This window comes from Pituophis catenifer, unplaced genomic scaffold, assembly GCF_029215685.1.
Source record: "Pituophis catenifer annectens isolate HBS135680 unplaced genomic scaffold, rPitCat1.0.hap2 SCAF_3, whole genome shotgun sequence".
Classification (NCBI taxonomy): domain Eukaryota; kingdom Metazoa; phylum Chordata; class Lepidosauria; order Squamata; family Colubridae; genus Pituophis; species Pituophis catenifer.
This window is the reverse complement of record NW_027256883.1, coordinates 197585269-197600871: the sequence shown is the minus strand read 5'-3', so window position 1 is coordinate 197600871 and position 15603 is coordinate 197585269. Positions and strand designations below refer to the sequence as shown.

At 40.1% G+C, this 15603-nt stretch overlaps 1 protein-coding gene across 1 annotated transcript in view; it reads left to right on the top strand.

Moving 5' to 3' along the window:
- The window catches only part of BCAS1 (brain enriched myelin associated protein 1), a 58422-nt gene that overhangs the window by 19662 nt on the left and 23157 nt on the right, over positions 1 to 15603 (top strand). Inside the window, exon 3 of the mRNA XM_070940055.1 lies at positions 4801 to 5363. Coding sequence (XP_070796156.1) covers positions 4801 to 5363 — 563 coding nt within the window. The remainder of the gene's footprint in view (positions 1 to 4800; positions 5364 to 15603) is intronic.

The following is a 15603-nucleotide window of genomic DNA, read 5'->3' as shown; positions in this document are numbered from 1 at the left end:
GATGGAACAATATTCACCCTAGATTCAGATGGTCCTTATTCTTCTGGTCTTCCATAAGGCCCTGAAAACCTGGCTTTTCCCCTAGATCAGTAATGGCTAACCTTTTCCAGACCAAGTGCCCAAAGCGTAAGCAGGCGCGAATGCATGGATGTGCACCTGAACCCCCAAAATGCAATGCGCACACGGCCCCCATGCTTGTGCCCCGCCCCTATGCATGCCCATGCATGGCCCAACACATGCCCCAACCTTCTGTGTATGTGTGGCAGAGACCCGGAGACCAGCTGGCTGGCGGGAGGCACACACGCATGCCAGGGGTGGGTTCTACTTACCTTTACGACCGGTTCGCAATGGGGCTGCGCATGCGCAGAAGCTTCCTGATGACATCCGGGTCAGTGGGTGGAACCTCCCACTGGTTTTACTACCAGTTCATACGAACTGGTCTGAACTGGGGGCAACCCACCACTGGTGCATGTGCAGCGGAGCTGAACTGGGGCAACATCTTGCGTGCCCACAGAGAGGGCACTGCGTGCCATAGGTTCACCATCACAGCCCTAGATATTGGGCCAGAGCTTGGGAAGAGTCAGGGGAAGGATTTGAACAGAATTCACTGTGGTTGATCAAGTTTATTCTGTTTTGGATATTTGCTTTGTTTTGGGCTCCTTTGTTTTTTATGCTTCTAACCATACATAAGCTGCCTAGAGTTGCTTTTGCAACTTTGGGAGTTCATATCAAGCATACACAGAGAGAGAGAATAAGATGATAATTAGCATGAGAGAATCAGTTGGTATAATGTTAAGGCACCAGACTAGAAACTGGGGTACTGTGAATTCTAGCTTAGCCTTAGGCATGAAGCCAGCTGGGTGACCTTGGTCCAGTCATTCCTTCTCAGCCCTAAGAAGAAGGTGGCAATAGCAAACCGCTTGTGAAATGCTAAAATCTTGCCAAGAAAACTACAGGAACTAATCCAGGCAGTTGCCAGAAGTCAATAATGACTTGAAGGCACATAGACAAAAGTAATAGAGTCAGTTTGGTCTAGTTGTTAAGGCATCGGGCTTTAAAGTGGGAGACCATGAGTTCAAATTCTGCTTTAGCTATGTAAACTGGTTGGGAAACATTGGGCTGGTTACTCTCTCAGCCCAACCCACCTCATAGGCTTGTTGCTGTGGGGAAAATAGGAAGAGGAAGGTGTGTGTTCTCTGCCTTGAACTATTTGTAAAAATAATAATAAAACAAAGAAATAAAGAAGGGGGAAAGTAATATAGTAATTTCCCATTGTTTGAGCCAATTGAAAAATGCATTCTAATGGGTAGACAAGATCAATGAATTGGGGCAGATTTGCTCAAGAACCAGAAATAGAACCAGAGTCCAATATGAAGTAAATATGTTCATGACGCTCATTGTTTTTCCTGCCCTTTCTTATCCACTGAAAGTTCTGAATGCTCACCAATAAACATAATTCATTTATTCTGGGTTTCCACCTATTACTGTACATTCAGTACACTTGGGGTTTTTTTCATTCCCTTATTTCATTATGCATGATTGGCTAATGTTTCTGTACAGTAGTTGAGGAACACGCCTAAAAGCATTTTTTAAATTCTTCCTGCAAGTTGTGCAAGCTCTGAAATCAAAGGTTTCTTGCTTCTGGTACCACACACATTTATCTTTGTTATTGCTTCGCTTAACTGAGTGAACAGATATCACTTGCAAGCCAGAGTCTGCTTTGCTGTAGTGTACTGATTAATGAGTTATCATGGTAAATCTTCTGCAGCATTGATCTAGGATGAGGTAATATTTTCTACAAAACAAGGATAAGATTTTGGGTGCCACTAAGGCCAACAAACTGATATCAAGTGCAATAGCGACAGATGGATTGATTTAGAGTTGTCTGGAATAATTATTGTTTATTTTGCTAACGCAATAGCACTCCTTAACAGGTTGTAGAATAGAATTACAGAGTTGGAAGGGACCTTGGAGGTCTTCTAGTCCAACCCCCTGCTTAGGCAGGAAACCCTATACTCTTTCAGACAAATGGTTGTCCAATCGCTTCTTAAAAATTTCCACTGTTGAAGCAATTCACAACTTCTGGAGGCAAGTTGTTCCTCTGGTTAATTGTTCTCATTGTTAGGAAATTTCTTCTTAGTTCTAGGTTGCTTCTCTCCTTTATTAGTTTTTTATCCATTGCTTCTTGTCCTGCCCTCAGGTGCTTTGGAGAATGGCTTGACTCCCTCTTCTTTGTGGCAACCCATGAGATATTGGAACACTGCTATCATGTCTCCCCTAGTCCTTCTTTTCATTAAACTAAGACATACCCAATTTCAGCAACTGTTCTTTATATGTTTTAACCTCCAGTCCCCTAATCATCTTTGTTGTTCTTCTCTACATTCTTTCCAGAATCTGAATGCTGTGTTTCCCTGAAAATAAGACCCTGTCTTATATTTTTTTTGAATCCTGAAATAAACACTTGGCCTTATTTTTGGGGAGGTCTTATTATTTTGGGGTGTGTGGAGCAAGACAGGGCTCCTCTTGCCGTCTTACCTGATTTCCAGCTCTGTCTCCCTAACCCTAACTAGAGGAAATGGCGGGGACCAGCTCCGTATGCGGTTAAATATTTTTGAGGAGGGCTTATTTTTTGGGGGGGCTTATTTTCAGGGAGGGCTTATTTTTAGCGCATGCACTCAAAAGCCCGATTGGGCTTATTATCCGGGGAGGTCTTATTTTGGGGAAAACAGGGTATCTTTTTTGCAATGTGGCGACCAAAACTGGATGCAGTATTCCAAGTGTGGCCTTACCAAGGCATTATAAAGTGGTATTAACCCTTCAGGTGATCTTGATTCTATCCCTCTGTTAATGCAGCTAGAGCATGAGTTATGAGTGCTCCTTTATAATTTTTGCCATCTAGATATTTTTAGTTGAGCCTCAGTCTCCTCCAAATATATCCCTATCTCAAATCTATGAATTCCAATACTTCAACAATTCAGGCCCTGGGAGCTGTAGAACTTCAAGATGAAATGCCATGTTTTATTTTTTCTTCTATAAAAACACTTCAAATAAGACCAGAATTTCTGTTATAATCCTACCCCTTGGTACCCCCAATCTTCTTTAAATCCAAGGACTAAAGTGGACTCTAAGAGACTTTCCAATTTCAAATTTCTCCAATCCAGGTCATTGAAATGTATAGGCCTATAACACCCATTATGCAGTATGGCATAATAAAAAATAATAGTTCAACTTCTAATGTGGGTATCGGGTTGCAGATTGTTGGTTGCAGACTGTAGTTGTTAGTATCTGAAAGAAGGACCAAAGCCCGCAGGTTGCCAGATGCTTCCTTGATGAAAGAATATTAATATGACTATTAATCTGTACATTATTATTACTAAACATTTTGGAGAAAAAAACACATGTTTTTTTTTTCCAAACATGAACAATCACTCAAATGTCCATTTGATGTAATATGAAACTAGTTATGTTCTTAAACAATGGTAACATTTAAGGATGCAAAACTTTCTTGTGTCTTAGACTTGTTTAAAAAGAGTTCATGGAGGAGAAAGAAGAAGTGGTAAAAGATGGCTTTAAAATGGACAGAAAACAGTAGGTAAAAGATCAGTTCTTCAAAGTGATGAACAAATTAACAGGTTGTTCAATTATTATTTTTCATTGCTAGGGTCTTCTGCGTCTTAGCAAGTAACTGACTTTGTGTTTGCTTTAGCCTGGAAACAAAACATGATCAGATGTGGTTCGTTCATGAGTGGGAGAACACCAGGAAGTTCCACAAGTGTAGGCTAAACTGTGAAGTTAAAAATCCTGGAAGAATCCAATTGCAAACTACTTCTGCATTGTTGCTAATAAAATTGCATGATTGTGTCCCTGTAAACACTAAAATAGGGGAGTATCAAGTTTATTTAGCTTTAGAAATAAACTTGATTCCTTCCCTTCCCTTTATGACGATCACTATGCAATATGGCCATTAAGTGAGTCAGATCCAATTTTACAACCTTTTTTCCCATGGTTGTTAAGTGAATCCAACTTCCCACATTGACTTTGCTTGTCAGAATCCCCTTGAAAGGTCACCAATGGCAATCCCATGTTTCCACTATGCTTCAACTATCTTAAATACATGTTGGTTGTGATGCACCTGAATTTTGATCATGTGACTATAGAAATGCTACAATAGTTATAAACATGGGGACCGGTTATAGGTTACTTTTTTCTGTACTGTCATAACTTCGAAGGGTCATAAAATGAATGGCCATAAATCGAGAACTCTGTAGAAAAGAAACCCTGCCAGTCCTCAGACAGATAGTGTTCTCAAATATTAAATAGCATCTGGCATTCAAGCCAAGTTCTGCCTTTTGGTTGAGTTTTCCAGGTTCCTATTTCTCATGTAATGACAACTTCTAAAGATCAAACAAAGGACTGTAATCACACATTTACCATTTTGAAAAAATATAGTATATCCTAAAAATATAGTAATAGCAGCCTTACTTTTACAGGACCCAGGCAGTTTTGAAATAGAGAAGGCTGTCAATTATTTGCTAATTTAATTTTCATTTTATCCTACAGCTCTATGTCATTAAAAAGGCAGGCCTTATAAATGGACCAGTGACCATATGGTAGATTTGGGTAATTCAAATTCTTTGCTAGGCTAAACATCATACTTGGTAAGAGAATGAAACATGGACACTGTGTTTGTTTAGACCTTTCAGTTTACAGCCAGTCCATTAAAGATGCAGGCAGCTACGATTAATAGTGCATCTTTCCTGTTGTGATGGAGAATTGCTGTTTTCTTGTTTGCACTTGTAGTGGATGCAAGAGTGACTGTTGGCTTGGACAATGCAGCTGTTTCTTCCCAGAAAACAATGGAGATAAGCTCCAACTCCGAGGCCAGTGGAAATAATCTTGGGAAAGAAGCCAAACCTATTCCGCCAGCTGCCAAATCTCGTTTTGCCTTTGCATTTTCACGGTCTGTACCAGGACGTACTGAAGCGCAGGCGACAAATTCATCCCTTGGATCAGCTCAACTTGATGTCAGCTCAGAGGCGGCTCAAGCAAACAAAGCGTCGAGTGAAAACCGGGAGCTTTCAGTCGCAGCTGCCACAGAGAAAGCTTCTGATAAAAACCTAAGTGAAGCATCTCATAGTGAAATTGAACTCTCCGCACCAGCTAAAGAGGAGGATGTCCCTTTACCAAAGTCCAAAGAGTTAACTTTTTTGGACAGGCTCTTCAAATCGGAAAAAGGAAGACCTAAGAGCAGGCAACAGGAGCAAAATCAACAGGAGGTGACCGACAGCTGTCCAGGTGTAGGCATCCCCTCAGAAGAACCTGCAGGATTAAAAAGCACCTCGGATCATGACTCACAGGGAAAGGCAAGTATAGAAATTGGAACTGGGTGGGATAATTAATACTGCAGAAATCAGAAATAGAATTTAGAGAATTGATTTTAAAATAGCAAGGAAAGAAAAGAAAAAGTAGAGACCAATGCAAAATTATTTATTCAGGTAACAGAAAAATACCTGCCCAAGCCCAAGATGGATATGGGAGGAAAAGGGTTCCTGGCTTGGTTTTTAAAAATGTGAACAAGAACTTGGGATTGTAGTTCATGACAAACTGAATATTAACATTTGTATAATATATAGATGCAGTAAAAACAAGGGCAGTTTTAAACTATATCAAGTGAAGGGTAATTTGGAAATACCAGAAAGTAATACTTCTAAGTTCTTTTTTTGAGTACTGAGCCTAGTTCTGCGCCTTGCAGTTTAGGGATTCAGAAAAACTTTAAAAAAAAATGTTCAAAGAAGAGCAATGAGAATAATCAGAAGATGAGCAATTAAGCCTTATGAGGGGAGATTGAAGGAACTGGGATTATTCAGCCTCAGAAAAGAAGGCCAAGGGAGTCATGATAGCATCTTTCAAATACTTGAAAGGATATCTACCTACAGGTCAAAATCTGTTCTGCATTGTCAAATAATGGAATTCTGTTTTGAGGAAATAGTTCTCAATTATAATTATAATTATTATTTTTTAAATCTTCCTGACAGTAATACAACAATGGGACCAGTTATTCACAGATATGGCCTTCTTCCCTAGAAGCACACACTGAATATATGTTTCATTTCTGACTACCTTTGTGAAAGGTTCTGAGGGGACACAAGATAATCAGATTAGTGAGGAGGTACAACACTTGAGGAAGAGAAATAAATAAGACCAGCCCTGTCATTAGGCACAGTGATTAGTTCGGTCATTTTTTAAAAAGTAAAATATGGAATCCTAGCTGCTTCAGTAAGATTTAGGGAGTTACAAAGAGAGTTTTTTAAAAAGAAATATCCTAATTATGCCCCACCTTATATATATCAGCATAAACAATGTTGTAGAAGAAATGATTATCCGGTGAATTAAATATTCCTCATCTTACATGACTGCATTCATACACCATGGTAAGAAAAAATGTTAAAGCTAATGGTTTATGCTTTACATCATCGGTTAGACAAAAAAAAGTGAGCCCAGCCAATAGTGGCTTGTTCAGCAAACCATGACTTGGTACAAGGTAGGAACCTAGTTTATGATTTAGTAGCTTAGACCATTTTGGTAGTTCCTAGGATGAGGTGAAGATCCTGGGCTGATTCTGGACATTGCAGGAGATTCATTCCCCTGTCCTTTGTCACTGAGACTGTAACTCTCCAAACCTTATTCTCATAATGCTCAATTGTAGTTTCTACATCATTGAATTGTTTCCAAAATGGCTTAGCAAAATTCTAGCAATATCATCTTGCCTCTTCTCTTCTCATAACCATTTCTTCTGACTCTTGCAACTTCATCCTTTTCCTTTCTCTCAATCTGGCTAAATTAACCTGTGACAAAAATGTCATTTGCATTCTTAAGGAACTCTCACAGACAGAGGACAAATAAGCCTACTTTGAAGTTAAGTTTTCATTAGGAGAGGATGGCATCTTAAGATGCAGTGTTTCTCAACCTTGAGAAACAACGGGAAGATGGCGGACTTCAACTCCCAGAGCAGAGCTGGCTGGGGAATTCTGGGAGTTGAAGTCTGCCCATCTTCAAGTCTGCCAAGGTTGAGAAACACTATGCTAAACATTCAAAAGCATTGAGAATCCTTGTTTCTGCAAACCTTGGAAAATATTGCAAACTTTCATGCCTGGAAAGATTGCTGCAGAAGCAACAATAAGAAGAATGGGATCTCAAGCTTCTGTGCTGCTCTTATTTCAAAGCAGCAGGTTGTAGCATACACATCTTCAGATAGCCTGAAAATGATCTTCCAGGAGGAGGAGGAGGGGGGGAGAGGGAGAGGGAGAGGGAGAGGAAGAAGAAGAAGGAGGAGGAGGAGGAGGAGGAGGAGGAGGAGGAGGAGGAGGAGGAGGAGGAGAAGCTCTTAATATTCTTCCCATCTGTGTTTTGTTAGGCTTTATATTCAAATGAAGAAGCCTGATGGAAAAGCCACACATCATATAATAAGAGCTCCTTTGGCTGGGATAATGGCAAGAAGCCCCAATTTTATAGACTACATATTTGTACAGAAAGTCAAAATATTAGATAGAATTGTAATTGTCTGGATTTTGCTCTGGGCACCGATCACTCTTTAAATAAGCCAAGGCTTATAGCTTCTGAGGAGAAAATTAATTAATTATATCAATCACATCAAAGCTTTTTTTTTTCCCCACATGCCAACAAACAAGCAGCACCACTGGAAAGAGGAAGGGAGGGAGACGTTCCCATTTTAGGGCAGACTCCCGAAGATAGACAGACATTCTGTGTTTGGTTGAAACACGGCTTTCTTTTCAAGCATCACAAAACTACATTCAGGAAGCTGCACAATTCAAACAAGGGCAGGATTCACGGCCTGGATAGAGCAGTTACTATTCAGGCCAAGGTAAATGGATCGCTTGGACTATTAGCCCACAGCCATGTGAATGTGAATGTAGAAAGTCTTGGTAGAAAGGATCATTTTCATAAATCCCTTTGTCTATATTTTAGGAGACTAGGATTTGTACCAGGGTGTATGCAGGCGATAGGAGAGGATAAAACAGAATGGCAGCTGGGAGTGCATGATCAAAACCTTGCCCTTTCAGTGCATGCATCAGTGTTCGTCAAAAAAAGAAAAAGGCTGGGTTTAAATTGTAAAGTTGTGGCTACCAGCTTGATTTTTCTTGGAGGGTATCCTTGATTTATACTAACTTTATGATTGTAAATTGATAAGAGAAACAGAGAGGGAGAGAGACAGACAGACAGACAGACAGACAGACAGACAGACATAGACTGACTAAAACACCTACTGACTAACTCTTATAGAAGCATTTAACTCCTTGCATACTAACCTAAAAAGAAATCCTACTATATCTTCCATTTTTTTCATGAAATTAAAGGACTTTTGTTACACCATAATTCCATGCATGTAACATTTTACATATCACAAGAATCTCTGTCCACAGCCCACTTCCATCCCACTGAATTGTATGTTCCCGTTGTAATGGTATGTGACCCATTCTTTATGTGAAAGGAAAGACATGGAGAAAAGGGTCTCCATGGAGTAGAATAAGCTACACAATGTAGTTCTGAATATCTTTCTAAGTAAATTCCTATTGCTTTGGTTTTATGAGGTCTCTCCCACCCAGCCAAGTATTGCATAAAGAATTGTATTGTATGAGTAAAAAATGCAAACATCAAATAATCCATAGATAATAAGATTTTTAAAAACCATTATTTTTTTTAAAAAAAGTGCTATTGAAAAAGGAAAATTGCAAGACATATGCACTCTATAACTACCACATATGACAATGCATTTATAAAGTGACTCCTAATGGGCTCTAAATGAGAAAGAATCTTGCTAAAAACTTACAAAGACAAACTTCAATACTATACTGTGCATACTTCAACAAGCATTAACATGAATTACGGAGGGTTTGAAAGATCGTGGGATAACATCCATGTTTTTAAGAACAGCCATGGGCTCACATTTCACACTGAGGGAGTACAATTACATTTTTTTCTATTTTAAGGATATTGCTTCCTAATTGCTTCCAAATTTCCAAAATATAATCCAGGAATTCTAAGTAATATTTGCCATTATGAGCCTTAGTGGTGCAGTGGTAAGAATGCAGTACTGCAGGCTAACTCTGCCGACAGCATGGAGTTTGATCCTGATGGGGGCTCAAGGTTGACTCCACCTTCCATCCCTCTGAGGTGATAAAATAGAATAGAATAGCAGAGTTGGAAGGGGCCTTGGAGGACTTTTAGTCCAACCCCCTGCTTAGGCAGGAAAACCTACACCACTTCAGACAAATGGTTGTCACAACTTCTGCAGGCAAGATTAACTGTTCTTTCAGGAAATTTCTCCTTAGTTCTAAGTTGCTTCTCTCCTTGATTAGTTTCCACCCATCGCTTTTTGTCCTGCCCTCAGGTGCTTTGGAGATTAGCTTGACTCCCACTTCTTTGTGGCAACCCCTGAGATATTGGAACACTGCTATCATGTCTCCCCTAGTCCTTCTTTTCATTAAACTAGACATACCCAGTTCCTGCAACCGTTCTTCATATGTTTTAGCCTCCAGTCCCCTCATCATTTTTGTTGCTCTTCTCTGCACTCTTTCTAGAGTCTCAACCTCTTTTTTACATCATGGCGACCCTAAATAGATTGTTAGGATCAATATGCTGATGTTGTAAACCATTCAGAGAGTGCCATAAAGCATCATGGGGCAGTATATAAGTCTCAATGTTATTGCTATTGCTAATTTATGAAGCAGATTGCACTATAACCAGTGAAGTTGTTTAACATTACTTGATTCCCAGATCTTTTTTAACAATTTCATTGCCCTCAAAAAACAGGCCAGTAGCAGCTGGCTTGCTCATAGTCAGTTAGTGAAAATTGACAGCAGTAATAAAACCAGCTGCACTGATTGGCCTGTGTTTTTTTTTTTTTTACAGCAAGCAAAATCTGCTTTCAGAAGGTACAGTGATGTCACTGTGCAAGCATCACTCTCAAGTGAAGTCACGATGCAAGCATGCAAAAGAAAAGGGGGCGGGGCTTATCAAGCCTTGCTGGGGACATTCCTGCCACAGTATGTGATGTAGGCCCTTGATATGTTTGCTTTTGTGGACCCCTCCTCTATAAACATAATAGCAATAGCAATAGCACTTAGACCAGTAGTGGGATTCACGTACCTTTGCTACTGGTTCACAAATGTGAGCGCACATGCCTGCGCATACACAGAGCGTCTGTTATGACATCCGGGCGAGTGGGTGGAGCCTCCCGCCATCACCACTACCGGTTTGCCTGAACTGGATAGAAACCCACCACTGACTTAGACTTATTTACCACTTCATAGTGCTTTACTGTGCTCTCTAAGCAGTTTACAGTGTCAGCATATTTCCCCCAACAATCTGGGTCCTCATTTTACTGACCTTAGAAGGATGGAAGGCTGAGTCCACCTTGAGCCTGGTGAGATTCGAACTGCCAAATTGCAGTTCGAATCTCAGAGTTGCAGAAGTAGCCTGCAGTACTGCACTCTAACCACTGTGCCACCATGGCTCTAGAATTTATATATATATACAGTATGATTGTCAATATTTTGTTCATATGTTCACAGTCAAATAAGGAATAATACATAATTCATGTATCATTTTGAACAATAGGTTGTTGACAATGACGATGTCTGTTGTCTATCACCAAAGTGACAAAATGTTGGCATTTGCACTATGCCCATAGATTATAAATAAGATCATCCATTCGATGTTCAAATGTTGCGTATTTCTTGCCTCAGTTTTAATTAAAAGGCATGAAGAGAAGTAAACATTTGTTAAAAGGCATGGGGGGAAAATAACTTTTTCATTTTTATCCACTCCCAATTTTTTTTTTAAATAAAACGTTTTGGTGAACTCTGGACCACTCCATTCCCTAGCTTGACCTGAGGACATTTCGGTCTACTCCTTTCACCTTCTGTCTACCTGAGGCCCGTCAAGCAAGGACTTGGCCTCATTCTACCTTCCTGTGAAATTAGGTTGGAAGTTTACCAGGGGAAATTTTACGATTCTTTTATAGTACTGTAGCTTTTTTAAGAAGGGCTTTTGATTGTTAGAAATATGAACTTGGATTGATTGAGGGATTGCCTTCTTGTTGTTGTTTTTCTATTCTATTCTCACAGTTGTGTCTTTTTAACTTCAGTTTTTTCCTTCACTTAATGAACATTATTTTAGCAATTAGTTGTACTGTTATGGTGAGAGCCACTTTGGGGTAGTGGTTAAGGCATCAGGCTAGAAACAGGTCAACTGGGTGACCCTGAGCCAGTCACTCTTTCTAAGTCCTGGGATGCAATGGCAAACCATTTCTGAAAAACCTTCCCAAGAATACAGATAGTCCTTGACTTATGACCACAACTGTGCCCCAAATTTCTGTTGTTAAGAAGAATTTTGTTAAGTGAATTTTTTTTTATTTTTTATTTTTTTATTTGATTTATATGCCGCCCTTCTCCGGAGACTCAGGACGGCTTACAGTGCTTTAAGCAATAGCCTTCATACTTTTGTATATTTTATACAAAGTCAGCTTATTGCCCCCACAAACTGGGTCCTCAATTTACCTACCTTAGAAAGGATGGAAGGCTGAGTCAACCTTGAGCCTGGCAAGATTCGAACTTACTTTAATTGCAGACAGCTGGTGTTAAATTACAGTGCCTTTGTCTGCAGAGCTATCCAGGCTCTTTTGCCCCATTTTATGGTATTTCTTGCCACAGTTGTTAAGTGAATCACCACAGTTGTTAAGTTAGTAACACAGTTGTTCAGTGCATTTGGCCTGCCCATTAACTTTGCTTGTCAGAAGGTCATAAAAGGTGATCACATGACCCTGGGATACTGTAACTGTCATAAATAATGCCAGATGCCAAGTGTCTGAATGTTGATCATGTGACTGTGAGATACTGCAGCCATCATAAGTCTGGAAAATGGTCATAAGTGTGGAAAATGGAAGTATGCAGTGGAGTACCCCAAGGCTCTGTTTTAGGCCCAGTACTCTTCAACATCTTCATCAATGATTTGGACGAGGGAATAGATGGGGAACTCATCAAATTTGCAGGTGACACCAAGCTGGCAGGAATAGCCAACACTCCAGAAGATAGGCTCAAGATACAGAAGGATCTTGACAGACTTGAACATTGGGCCCTATCTAACAAAATGAAATTCAACAGTGAAAAAAGTAAGGTTCTACATTTAGGCAAGAAAAACAAAATGCACAGGTACAGTATATGTGGTACCTTGCTCAATAGTAGTAACTGTGAGAGGGATCTTGGAGTCCTAGTGGACAACCATTTAGATATGAGCCAGCGGTGTGCAGCAGCTGCCAAAAAAGCCAACACTGTTTTGCGTAAACAGGGGGATAGAATCAAGATCACGTGAAGTGTTAATACCACTTTATAATGCCTTGCTAAGGCCACACTTGGAATATTGCATTCAGTTTTGGTCACCACGATATAAAAAAGATGTTGAGACTCTAGAAAGAGTGCAGAGAAGAGCAACAAAGATGATTAGGGGACTGGAGGCTAAAACATAGGAAGAACGGTTGCAGGAAGTGGGTATGTCTAGTTTAATAAAAAGAAGGGCTAGTGGACACATGATAGCAGTGTTCCAATATCTCAGGGGTTGCCACAAAGAAGAGAGAGTCAAACTACTTCAAAGCACCTGAGGGCAGGACAAGAAGCAATGGGTGGAAACTAATCAAGGAGAGAAGCAACTTAGAACTAAGGAGAAATTTCCTGACAGTTATAACAATTATTCTGTGGAACAACTTGCCTGCAGACGTTGCAAATGCTCCAACACTGGAAATTTTTAAGAAGATGTTGGATAACCATTTGTCTGAAGTGGTATGGGGTTTCCTGCCTGGGCAGAGGGTTGGACTAGAAGACCTCCAAGGTCCCTTCCAACTCTGTTATTCTATTCTATTCTATTCTAAGTCAACTTTTTCAGTGCCATTGTAACTTTGAATGGTCACTAAACAAATAATTGTAAGTTGAAGACTATTTGTACTGCAGGGATAAAGGTAAAGGTAAAGGTAAAGATTCCGCTGCACATCTGTGCTAGTTGTTTCCAGCTCTAGGGGCAGAGCTCATCTCCATTTTAAAGCCGAAGAGCCAGCACTGTCCGAAGATGTCTCCGTGGTCATGTGGCTAGCATGACTAAACACCAAATGTGCATGGAACACTGTTACTTTCCCACCAAAAGCGGTCCCTATTTTTCTTCTTGCATTTTTTACGTGCTTTTACGAACTGCTAGGTTGGCAGAAGCTGGGACAAGTAATGGGAGCTCACCCCGTTACGCGGCACTAGGGATTCAAACCGCTGAACTGCCAACCTTCTGATCGACAAGCTCAGCATCTTAGCCACTTGAGTCACTGCGTCACCACTGCAGGGATATGTCAGGGCAATCTCTGAGAATTGGACATGATTAAATGGAAGAGAAAAAACATACTTTCACTGTATTTTTAAGATATTATCTCTGCATGTTGTAATTCTTCTTCTTTACTAGTTTTCTTGATTATTTTTACCCAAAGAAAGTGGCATATGCATTTGTTGAAACCTAAACAGCCTAGGGCCTGTCCATCTAAAGAATGTGGTTTGAATCTATCCAGTTTTTTAAACTTTTAGAAACTTTTCTACAGTAAATTAGCACAGCAGAAAAACAACCTGTGTAATCCTGTGTTTTTCTCTCTTTCTCCGTCTATGTGTATGCATGTGTATGACAGAGAGTGTTATAACTAGACAATGATGCTGCTTTCATCATTTGTAAAATGTTGGCAAGTATGAAATTAATTAGGAATTGTTGAGCTTGTATGCAACAAAAGAGAAGAGAGTAGGTGGGCAGAGAGCAGCTGTCAAAACTGAATTTTTGTGAGTGTCTGTTTCTGAATGTATTTTACTTTGTTCTGTACAAAGTAGAAGAAAACATGTTTATTTGCTTCAAACATCAGTATCTCTGGCATTGTTGAAAAGCAAGGTGGAATAAATGAGAAAGATGGGGTAGACATACACACACAAGTATTCAAACACGCATACACGGACCACTCATACTCTTTTTAACATATAGTTACTGTGCTACATTCAATTTCCTGAGAGAGGAAGATTAGTATACAATACAGAAAAATACACTGACTAATTAGAAACTTCATACTCTAATTATCTTTCTGTGAACCTGTACTCAAGTTGGGGTCTTGAATACAGTTGAGCAATTTTGGTATGTGAAGCTATGCTTTCATTGATATTGCCTAAAATGGCACTTGCTGTAGGAGAAGGGATGGCAGAGCCCGGGGGTGGAGTTAAAAGAAGGAATGGCGTAGAATCAGTGGTGGGATTCAGCCAGTTCGCACCACTTCGGGAGAACCGGTTGTTAACTTTCTGAGCAGTTTGGCAAACTGGTTGTTGGAAGAAATAATTAGGGCAGAGAACCGGTTGATCAATTATTTGAATCCCACCACTGCCTAGAATCCTTATGTAGCCACAAACATGACCTTGAGTGCTGTTGACCCTTATCTAACCAGGTGTTGAGAAGATTCCTGTGCAGTGGCTTGTAGCAAGAAATCTGCTTAATTGCACTTTACATGTAGATCTGGTCTTTCATGCCTGACACTTGCCTTGTTTTCAGCCATGTCATATAACTGGCTCATATACAGCCTGGGTAGAGCTGCAGTTCCAAGATCTTTTCACATGTCCTATTTCAAACCCAGTATCCTCTCCGCTGAGCCAGACTGGTGTAGTGGTTAAAGGCACCAGACTAGAAATTGGGGAGACCATGAGTTCTGATCAGTGGTGAAATTCAACTTTTTTTACTACCAGTTCTGTGGGTGTGGTGTGGCCTGGAGGGCATGGCTTGGTGGGTATGGCAGGGGAAGGATACTGCAAAATCTCCATTCCCACCCCACTCCAGAGGAAGGATACTGCAAAATCTCCATTCCCTCCCCACTCCTGGGGGAAGGATATTGCAAAATCTCCACCCCACTCTGGGGCCAGCCAAAGGTGGTATTTGCCGTTTCTCCGAACTACTCAAAATTTCCACTACCGGTTCTCCAGAACCTGTTAGAACCTGCTGGATTTCACCCCTGGTTCTGATCCCACCATAGACACAAATGCAGCTGAGCCAGCCACTCTCTCTCAGCCTTAGGAAAGAGGTAAGGGAAAACCAATTCTGAAATCTTGTCAAGAAAACTACAAGAATTAGTCCAGGCAGTTGCCAAAAGTCAATACTGACTTGAAGGCATGAAAAGAAAAACCTCTCTTCTATATTCTATTTATTTTATTTTCTCTATTCTGGTATTATTTTCAGTCCATTTTTGACCGATCAGAATTGTTTTGAATTTATTTTTGCTCCTTAGTCTCTTAGTTATCCCAGAGACTATCATTGATCTTCACTGTATAAGGCACTTTTATGGTTTTTTACTATTTAGTTCACACTCAAAGGTTTGAACAATATTATTTTTTTCAAAATTCCTTACAGTTGTAGAAATTATTATTATTTAAATGTACACAATCACCAAGAGAGCATTTCCATGCTGCATCAGTGTTACAGTTCTAGCTAGGCTTAAGCAAATGCTAAGCAAATCAAATTTTATAAACTGAGCTT